General features: G+C 34.9%; 1 protein-coding gene across 4 annotated transcripts in view; it reads left to right on the forward strand.

Annotated features, from left to right (window-relative positions):
• The window catches only part of LOC134235646 (semaphorin-1A-like), a 29,117-nt gene extending 26,400 nt beyond the window's left edge, over positions 1-2,717 (forward strand). For all 4 annotated transcript variants that reach the window (XM_062717784.1, XM_062717785.1, XM_062717787.1 and 1 more), the window contains one exon: positions 428-2,717. In XM_062717784.1, coding sequence (XP_062573768.1) covers positions 428-816 — 389 coding nt within the window. In that variant the 3' untranslated portion in view covers positions 817-2,717. The remainder of the gene's footprint in view (positions 1-427) is intronic.
• The last annotated feature ends 8,920 nt before the right edge of the window (positions 2,718-11,637 follow it).

The following is an 11,637-nucleotide window of genomic DNA, read 5'->3' on the forward strand; positions in this document are numbered from 1 at the left end:
ATAAGGAGAACTGTGAGTGTACTGTATTGGTAGTTTGTTTGTCTGGGGTGTACGGTGACAGAACATTACAATCATCATGAGTCAGTATAATCCAGTGTGTCTCAATCATCACATTTTGTGCCAAATCACATCAATGCCATATCATTTCATTGATACCAATTTGAATACATAATGTAAAAATTAATCAGATGTTAATGTATTCAATTTGTCTAATTTATAATCCTTGTAAGGCAGAAATGTCTCCATTTCATAAATTATAAGTGAAAATTTAATGCAGAGCATATTTCATATTCATTTGTTACTTTTATTTACTTTTTCTCAAGAAAAAGAGTTCATAAACTCTGTAAAATATTTAGTTTTTTTCATATCTATTTATTGATATTATCATACATGTATTGATTTATTGATTTATTCATTTTTTTTACAGAAATAAAAGGAGCCTCAGCACAGGAAGTGAGAAGTTCGTCGGAATCTTCACTATCTGTGGCAGAGACGGCCATTGCTATCGTCGTTTCTATCGTTGTGTCTTCCATACTGTCCTTCCTGGCCGGATACTGGGTCCGATCATGTCGGAGTGAACCTCAGGAAAACCAGCTCACTAACGAAGAAATCTATGGTTCCTTACAGAAAAATCACAACAAACTCAAAGACAATGAGCCACGCTATGTGAATCATGCACAGCTCGAACGCAACAATTCTCAAAAGCAACTCAATCTCATAGTGACAAATATCCAAAAGGGCTCCAATTTACCCAATGGGAGTGCATTACAAAAACCAGTTTTGAACATTCCTGTGCCCGATAAAACCTATGTATAGTTAGAGAATGGTATTTAGGAATTTTATTCATTGTTGCACACATAGTGCTGTGATAATGTGTTGACCAAAATATCGTCAGCCTAAGGCAGGAGCCCTGGCCCAGACCAAAATGAGGCTCGGCCTTTTGATTGGTCATCACAAAGAATGAAAGCCAACTGGCTTGTAATGACATTCCATAAACTGTAGGAAACTCCTACTTAATTTATACTGCCAAATATGTAAAAAGAACATTTTGTGATAGTGCTAAAATGTATACAGATGCTGTATATATTCTGTAAATGTGTATATAATAACTGAAAAAAAGTTTTCAGTATAAAAGTTGTAAATGTGTGGTAATTATTAATTGCCAAAATTTAGATGACAGATTTCACTGGTGCTTGAAGTTCATTATAAGGGCAACATTTATGTAGAACAAAGACAGAAATGTGTTCACATGACAATTTTCTATTTGTGAGCACATGCTGAAATATTTGCATTCAAATATTGCCCCAACAGAGGTCCGCACTGAGACTTGTATTCTGATGTAGGGCCAAAAAGAGAACAAGTCTTTAGGAATATCAGATTTTTTGATGTGACCTGGTGTGCTTTTAATATTGTATGCTTAGGAATGACAACGAATCAAAAACTGATGATAAATTTCTGTGTTCAGACTAACAGAGATGTACTTAATGCTCATTGTAAGACATCAGAACTAGTGCTGGAGACTTGTATATAGAATCATAATGATCTCATTTTTATTGAAGGCCAGTGTATTGAGTATCTAGTGGTGACTTGCAGCAGGGGGGATATGTGTTGAAACATGAAAAATTACCTTCCATTTTTAAAGTAACGACATAAATCAAGCAACAACTCTTTATTTTGGGTAATATAAGTAGATATAATTTTTTGGGTATTCAGAAGATTAAATTAATCCATCTAAACTTTTTTTAAAATATGGAACTTTAACTTAAGGTCAGCCACTAGATTGAAGCACTGCCTTACATAAAATATACTTTGTTATAGTTATAAGAAAAAAATCAGTATTCATGTATATGTTTATATTGTCATATGGCATTTATCCCACCTTCCTAGGTTTATAATTCTCCTTACCAATCTATATGTTAAATATAATGCACATTTTCCCACCATGGCTTTATATTTTTATCACTGTTGTATCAAAGTCTATAAATATACATTTATAATTATTTTAGTATCATTATTTTTATACAATGGAAAAATTTTAATGCTTTTATATATATACATATGTTGGAATTTTAAGTTCAAATAGTTTTTATTTCAGAATGTTTTTAATGACAATTTTTTAATTCATTCAGAATTTTAAAAGGAAAATTGGTATAAGCAAAGAAAATGGTTACAATGTACATCAATTAAAGAAAACGGTCAGCTTTAAATACGAGGATCTCAGAGTGTACACAGAGAATCTTCTGGTCAGTTGGAGAGAGTTTTGTATCCCCCCGTAGTTTTAGTTCGTAGACGTGCCTCATGTTTTTATATGTGAGGACTGCGTGTGTATAATATCTCCCTATAGCAGAGCTTCTATTTTTGGACTATTTTATGTAATATTTTATACCATATAATCCCCCCCAGAGGTACAAACTCTTTCAACTGATCACAAGAAATTGACTTATTTTTTGCTTTATTTAATAGATCAAAGCTACTAGTATATGAATTGTGACATTTGTACATTATAACACATCAAAATATATTTGTAATTTTGTTGCACACAGACCAAAATACATAAATGTTATCTTTTCACTGCTGTGTGAAATGAAATATCTAAAAATAAATATGCTCATATACATGTGTATATAAATACATTTTTAAAACATGGAAAATGTACATGTACTTAATGAAAAAAAAACTTAATAAATAATTTAAAATAAATACAAATGATTTCTTCATTGATTTTTATTCATTGAAGTAAGGTACCCATCCCAGGAAACCAGGAGACTTCTAATTGTAAAAGTTCTCTGAGTTTTCATATGGAGAAACTGAATGTGCTTGTGGAGTCCTTTGAAGGTGCATGTGTACTTGTATTAAGTGTTGGGGAATGGGTGCCCTGTTTCAGGGTAATTTATGTAGAACCACTTGAGGACCACTGAAGTCACTTCTCTGTAACCAGACATTATATAATAACACAATATTTGCAAAGTAAACTCGTTTGCTTTTATGTGGTAGCAGTGATTTTAGCATTAGAATAGTTCAAAGTAAAGAGAGCTGTATAAATCACAAGAACTGGGGTGACATATCGGAGTAATCTGATACCAGCCCAAGGAGCTCCGATTTAATTCCAACTTTGGACATTGTGTTACACCTGCAGACAACCGACCTAAATCTTTGGTGGTCAATTCCTGCGCGCTAGAAACAGAGGCATGGGTTTTGCTTTATTTTTTAATGGAAGAAAACATGCATTTAAAAACGACTTCTGCGGCCATGCGTCTATTGTAATGACTTGCGTTGGCACTTGGTTGAATACATTTGCATACATATCCATCACAAGGAGCTGTATATATAGCTAGATTTTATTTAAGGAATAACTGTCTTATTTTTCGAATTCATGAAGTGATCAATGGATTGGCTTGTGTGATAATTTGCATAAACGCCGAAGGCGTTTATGCATAAAATTATCACACAACAATCCATTGATCATCTTCATGAATTCGAAAAATCTGACAGTTATTCCTTATATTTACATGCTTTGATTCCGCCAATCCATGGGCTCCAAGCCTGCTTCTCACTAGGTGTTGTCCCGCCCTGCACGTGTTTTTTTTGGAACCATGCCAAGACATTCATGAGGAAATAAATTACATTTACAATTGGTAATTTTATCTCGGACAAAGACATTGGAAATGTAAATATATTTTTATTTGGGTTTTGTGGTCACGGTGGTACAATGATTGACTTAAAGATAAAACAGGTGGAGCAATGAACGCCAAAGTTGGCGCCAAACAAATCGGTTGACACAAAATTAGCTTTTCTGTTGGTCTGTGCTGTATAAACGCTATACAGCCCCCCCCCCCTCCCCTGCAAACAAAACGGAGAGGGGGTCCTCTCAGGTTGCTAACTTTAGAAAAGTGGAATGTTAAAAAAAAATCTATGGAATCTAGATAAACTTTTTGTTGTGTTTTAAGTATTATTTTATTGTTTGAAATTCAGCAATGGAGGCAGCAATGCCCCCCCCAAAAAAAATGCATGACGCACGAAATTTTTTTTACAATACTTCCATTTTGTATGAGATCATTTGGATGCAAGAACTGATGTAATACTATATATACATATATATATACATATGTAACCCTGATAGAATGAATATCGTCCTAATGAGTTGATATGCAAAGGCAAGCAAACATATTTCGTAAAACGTTTTCACATTTTGCTTTGTCTGTTATGTATACCTGACAACCGAAGAAGGGGGTGGGGGAGTCCAAAACCGATTCCAGGCGATTTGAGTTTTAGGCTGACCAGCTTGAGAGAAAAAACCACAACAAAAGATCCCCCCCCCCCAAGGAAAAAGTTTTTAAGGACATTTTAAAAGTAGCAGGGACAACTAATATCTACAAAACATTCCCAAGTTACGTGGATCCATTTGTCATTTTAAAAATATGAACCGTTGGGTAAGGTGGACTCAAATCGGAGATCAAATTTTACTTCTGCCTGCATAGGAGAAAAAAAAATTCTTCAAAAGTCCATCCAAAAAATCCAGATCAGCAAGTTCACGTTTGACATTTTGGTAGTGTAGTACCCCCATGTTGACTGGTTTAATGCCCGTTTTCTGGAGAACAGTGCTAGGGTATATCAGGTGAGCAACATGGTTTATGGGCCTCTTGATCAAAAGACCTGCCTATGTTACTTTTCAGTACAGTGAAGACAATCGTATGAAGGGTAGAGGAAATACAACTGTAAAATAACCCCTCAGTAAACACACGCACAGTGGCGTTATCTCACGCGGGTGCACTCACCTTTTGTACTGGTCCAATTTGACGTCAATACTTGTTTGTTTTCTGTTTGTAATAGATTCATATCTAACGTTTAGTCATTAAATATTTCCAATTGTACCGAAACAAAATTTTGCAATAGGAAGTGCATACAGATGGTAAGTAGGGCTACCTTAATAAAATCAGGTACCCGAGTTTCGGTATCCTTCCTGTTTGAGTAATTTGGGACCATGACGCAAAGGGAAAGAGGACCTTACTATTTCTACTAAGAATAAATTACCGGGTTACTCGAGAATCGTAGATGTTCATTGAAAATATTACAGACTGTACTTATAATTTATATTTCCTCAAACACCTGTGGCTGTTTCCCAATAAAAGCAATAATCACCTGTAATAATCTGTTTGTCGTAATAAACCATAAAGTCTGACCAAACACCTTTACCAGGACCGAGGAGTCCAGATAAACAGCGAGAAACCACCTACAGGTCACCACAAAAACAGATGCAAAGTGACCATCACATAAACATCTTTATTAGATGGTCAGTCAATAATGATCGATAAATACAGGTGTAAAACAATAGCCACCTATGAATTATGAGCGGTGGTTGCGTGCATCTGGGCGTCATAAAGCGCGGTCTGGAGTCCACGCAGACAAAAAAAAATATATTAGGCCTACTCAATATGTTACCTAAAAGGTGGTCAGTAAAAATTCACTGCATGTAAATAATATGGATTGTATTTAATTTGCAAAAACTATTTTGGTTTCTGTCTTCAGCCGACAGACCAAACGTGTCACAAATTTTTCACAAGATAATTTCCATAAGGCCACACAAATAAATTTGTTTGTTCGTCGGACCCGCGCGCTCGTATTTAAACAAAACTTTACAAATAATTTTGATTTAGAATCCCCGCATCATGGGAATTATGTGCTGTTTTCTGATCCATTTCCGCTCTATTTATCGTACTTTTAATCTATTTACTCTGCAAATTAGAAAAAAATATAATTCTCCGCTCAAATTTTTTCACGCTCCGCCTAAAATCTTTGCCTACAATAAAGTAATAATATTATTATCCAACCGCTAGCCCGCTGGTACTTCTTTCATCAAATGTCCGACGAACAAGAAATTAAACTGGTGTGGCCTAATCATTAAAAACCACAACACGTACTCGGACTTCCTACAGAAATAAAACAAGAACAGATTAATCAAATGTGCGTCTGGACCTGAACTTCATGAAATTGGACTGAAGTATCAATATTAATTTTGAAAGAAGAGAGTTTTTGTTTCCCAAGATGACATAGAGTGGCAATTGGTGCAACATGCAATTTAAAGTTTAATAATAAAGCATCAAATAAAACCCATTTTTAAAAATATCATGTGGTTAATTTTTATTGTCTGGGTGGTAAACAGCTTGTCAAAAGATGTCCTTACCTACAGGGCAAACTTTTTTTTTCAACGTTCTGGGATGAACTTTTTTTAAATACTAGAAACATCAGTCTGATATATGGAAGTCGGGTCATGAGAATGGTCAGGTAGAATACAACCAATGTTACAGTTTCTACCCATCATAACACTGACAAAGAATCGGTGACACAAAAAACGAGAGGATTCTTCGTTTTCTACGAGACAGAGGCCGGGTATCAGGTGGCCTGTAAATTGCAACACAGGTAGCGAAGCACAGAATAGGTAATTTATTCAACATCAACAATAGGAGTTTACTTTTTAGGAGACAAGATACGATATACTACACCCATAATGGGTGGTGCTACTCCTGCAGTGTCAAATTTACCTGGGAGAAGATGTAACAAATTTTTGACATTTGGTGGGAAAATTTCTATGCTCTCTTTCTCCCATATATTACAACTGTACCCTGCAGTTGTATCACGGCGGGTTCTATACGGTGCAGTGCATGATATGACGACGTACCTGAATACTGAGCGAATACAATCCAATTCAGAGACAGACAGACGGACGGACAGACCAGTGGGCATGAATAATGTGATTTATAGATGCTCAATAACGAAAGCCATACAGAACGTTTATATATAATACCAAAACAAGTTAGCGTCAATATCAACGGTTCATAATCTGGAAAGTCCCAATCATAAACATTAATAAAAATAAAATATCTAGTTCCTATTTTAAAAATCTAAAAACACATTAATAAACGCAAACAGTATTGGGGTTCTCACAGTTCTACGAGGTATATGTATAATATCATTCTTATTTATTTATTATTTTGTTAGTGTGGGTGGGTGGGTTATAATTAATTTCATTTACAGCATCATAGAGGGAACATGTGCCATAATCCATATACAGACTAAGATGGCTAGGTATTACTCTTGGGAACCTACCCTGAACCGTAAACAATGACAAAGCTATAGTTTGTGGAAAAAAAAAATTACTTCAGAATGTCTAGTTTACGTTTATATTTAGGTAAGTGACCAGTTGTGGACAGTTATTTCCTCCTAACTGCTGAATCATCCTCAAAAACATGCCATTAAGGACGAAACCTTTCCTGTGTATCGTTGTTTTGATCCGAAAGATTTTTAATTACATCTGTTGTGATAACACGATTAATCTATTTGAACGCAATATTGTGATCCCAGAACACGAAGTTGTCAGTTTGAATGCCGATATATTTAGGGCTAGATACTATATCGTTTTTTGTCCCATCTCTTATCCACGTGCTATCTGTAGATATCAGTGATCAGTGTCAAATAGATGTTAATTAAATCTTAAAAGTCATAAATTGTATCCACTGATATAAAATATCAATTGATTCGTTGCATGATAATTTTTTTCATAATAAACGTGTGTAGGATTTGTAATCCCTAGAATTTCAGTGATGTCGCCTAATGTGCGACAAGACTAATGACCATTCCCCATCTACATTTTTTTCAATTCATCAAGTTAGGCTTTTTAGAAAATATCCTTTTCTGCGTCTGATTTTACTGCGGCTTTTCAAAATCAAAAACGAAAATCGTAAAGTTAAAATGTATTGAAATCTATACATCTTTGGTCATTTGCAAAATTATTTTGTTAAAAACATGACAAGGAGCGGGTGTGACCGGTCGGCAGGGGATGCTAACTCCCCCATGGCACCTGATCCCACTTCCGATGTTTTAGAGATCCGGTTTGCGCTTCTCCTGAATCTTATTTCCTGAATACTGTTCGTTATCTCCATACAGTATACGATTCTTTTCAAAGTACACATGTACATGTACTCGCTAACAAAAGTTAGCTGACTTTTCTTTATACTGCAAGTTATTCTGTTTATTGTGTTCATAATTGACAATTATATATGAAACTGCAAATTCGCTTGGAATAAACTATATGTTTCAATCATTATTTTCTTATTAAAATGATTTTTATACTGCAAATTTTGAACATGTACTATAGATAAATATAACCTGATTTATTTTAATGACGATTTTCACATATTGAAAACAGTTAAGACACTTTTGTTTGGTCTTATATCTTGTTTGAATTGTTCATCCGAATGAAAAAAAAAAACAAAAGTAATAGACCTAGCCTTCCGAATAGAAGGGGGCCATTCGACATAAGCTGTAGACTTGGCCCTTCTCAATTTATTTTTCAGATCTATCGCAAATGTCGTGCTGCGAAATGGTTTACCAGTACCAAAAAAATGTGTAATCAAAGATTAATACGAGGCTCACCTCGACGAATGTTATTAGTTTAGGTAATGCAAATCTCACATCATATTTTTCTAACGGTAAGTATTTATTTTGACAACAATATTCAAGCAAGTTCAGTTAAAATAGGTCTTAAAATTCATTGGGGATTGACCTGTTCCAAAAACTTCCTCACTCGTTTGGAATATGTAGGTCAGATCCATACAAGTTTGGTCTGGGTAGTGCTTAAAGTTACTTCGGAATGGACCTTCTCCAAAAACTTTAACCTGGTCACTAATCTGGTAAATGTAGGTCAGATCCAGCATCCGAAGCAAGTCTAGTAGTGTCCATCCCTAGATGTATCATCCTTGCAAGTTTGGTCCGGGTAGGGCTTATAATTATTTGGAAATGGACCTGCTCCAAAAACTTTAACCTGGTCACTCATCTGGAAAATGTAGGTCGCATCCAGCATCCGAAGCAAGTCTGGTAGTGTACATCCCTAGATGCATTATCCTTGCAAGTTTGGTCCGGGTAGGGCTTATATAGTTACTTGAGAATGGACCTGCTCCAAAAACTTTAACCTGGTCACTCATCTGGAAAATGTAGGACACATCCAGCATCCGAAGCAAGTCTGGTAGTGTCCATCCCTAGATGCATCATCCATGCAAGTTTGGTCCAGGTAGGGCTTACAGTTACTTGGGAATGGACCTGCTCCTAAAACTTTAACTGGGACGCTGACGCCGGGGGTATAGCATAAGCTCATCTCGACTTCGTTGAGGTGAGCTAAAAAGGACTCGAAGTTAAAACTAAAACTTAAGGTTTCGTCGAAGAATAACTTAAAACCTATTCCGACGCAGGGCTGTAGTCCGAAATCTCTGACGTTTTCCATTTTTTTTTTTTTTACGATTTTGATATTTTACATGCCAGTTTTCGTAACGGCGCCGGTTCTGACGTTTTCCTGGCACGTAAAATATCAAAATCGTTTAAAAGCCTGGAAAACGTCAGATATTTCGGACTAGCAGGGCTGTTGTAAGCGATTCAGGAAGTGATTTATTGAACCAAGCCAAAGAGAGATAACTCTAAAGGAAATTGGGTTTATCATCAGCTAAGAGAGATAACTCGATCGATATCTTGCATGAAAAAAATATTTGCCTGTGTAAAGATGGAGAAACTCAAGAACGTCGAATAAAAATAAATAATAACAGAATCACATCCAACTGATAAATATTAACAGAATGATGAAATCCAACTGTAATATAATAACAGTATCAAATCCAACTATTAAATAATAACAAGATTAAATCCAATTATTATACCTCTACCGATTTTTCACTATATAAGAGTAAATCAATATATTTTCTGATTCCCTGAAAATGACCATAAAAAGACTGATTCCCTGCAGAAAGGTGTGTCAGTTTGATGAACTGATACACACCTATTCGGAACACCTAGCAATTTCTTTTAATCATATGAAAAGTACCAATGTGTTTCAAAAAATCATGAATATTCATAATGCAGCTGTATATGGAGGCGGGGCCTAATTTATATGTGAAAATGTAACTTGTTAAGGTTAAAATTAGAGATAAAAATGAATTTAGAATGACCCATTTGCACACCATACTTTCTCTATATGACATTCCTATGACAGACAACCTGTAAACAATAGCCAAATAGCATTAAAAGTTGTTGTTTTAACCTGTAGTTTGTTATGCAATCAAAACTAAATCAAAAATATTTTATATTTTGATTTTCAAAGAAGTGAAGTTTGAATTCCACACAGGCCAAATATCATCTACACATATCATATATATAATGGTTGCAATTACAGGCCTATTGGCATGAATTTGGGTATTTATTTATGCACACTTGTAAATTACAAAACAATATAAAGTACAACTTTTTAAATTTATTTTCAAAAAGAATAATTAGTCCGTATTGTGGGGTAGATCGTGTACTTTGTGCAAAATCTCTAAATTCATGTAAACAAAAAAAGTATGGAACGCTGTTTGTATTCACAATATACATGTATGTGAAATTTCTAAATGTGAATGTGTTTATTTTCATTTTATTTGTAAACACCTCATGGACATTTATACCCCAGTAGTTTTGGGTTTTATACACAATAAATAAATATAAACAAAATAAATTTATGGAACGCGGTTTGTATACAAAATAAATAAAAACAGCCTTTTCTAAAGAATTCTGCAAGGAAGCTTTTCAGACAAGTACAATGTATAACAGAGTTGTAACAATTGCATCATCACAGAATATATTTTGATTAGATATCTAGAAAATATATAGAAATCTATCATTTTGAAATATAGAGTACAGAATTTATGGAATCATATGAATAGGATTTGATTTGAAGGTCTCCAAGTTAAAAAGAAATCAAATATTTAATTCCATTCAAGCATCTCCGGAACTTGAATTTGAACTGTGTGATTCAAACAATTTTTTGCTTTCCAAATTACTGCTGATTGCTTTTGTAAACAGTAACAAAACCTTATATAAAATAACAATTGATATTGAGCTTTTTCTTTACAATGACTGCACCATCTACATGTATACATGTACAAGAGCTGCAGTATGTTTATAGTAATGGAAACAATTCAAATGGAGTCATTTAGACGGATTTAAATGCTTAAATGCTCTTTTTCAAAATTCTTAATGTAACTTTTAACAAAATATATTGAACCCATTTTTAAAAACTTAACTTCTTCTTGTAGATTATGTGGTCACTTTTGCAACAGACCAAAACTGTAGGAGGAGTAGCATTTTGAAAAATTGTTTACAGACAGACGGACAGACAGACAGACAGACAAATGCCTGATGCGGCACTTATTGAAGCGCCATTTTGTGGCGACTGGTGATAAATGCATTCCCATGAGATGCATTCCTTTAGAATGTAAACAATCTGGAACACTTTCAAAGTCACTTCTTAATAAGAGCAACATTGAAAAAAGAAAAGTAGATGGACATGAATCTTTCTACTATGATTGTATTTTGTTTAACGTCCCTCTCGAGAACTTTTCATGCATATATGGAGACGCCACCACTTGCCGGTGGAGAGCTGCAAAGTTCTATACCCAGCACTTAGGGCCAAGCAGTGAGGAATCTTTTTCGCGCCAGTGCCTACAGCGACACGCGACCTCGGTTTATACGGTCTTATCTGAAGGACCGTTCTCCACGTCCCACAGTGGGATTCGAACCCGCAATGTAAGGATTGATCGACTCCTTACTTCGCAACTCTAG

Source organism: Saccostrea cucullata, unplaced genomic scaffold (genome assembly GCF_032062105.1).
Source record: "Saccostrea cucullata isolate Sc308-1 unplaced genomic scaffold, CSIRO_AGI_Scuc_v1 ctg117, whole genome shotgun sequence".
NCBI classification, from domain to species: Eukaryota; Metazoa; Mollusca; class Bivalvia; order Ostreida; family Ostreidae; genus Saccostrea; species Saccostrea cuccullata.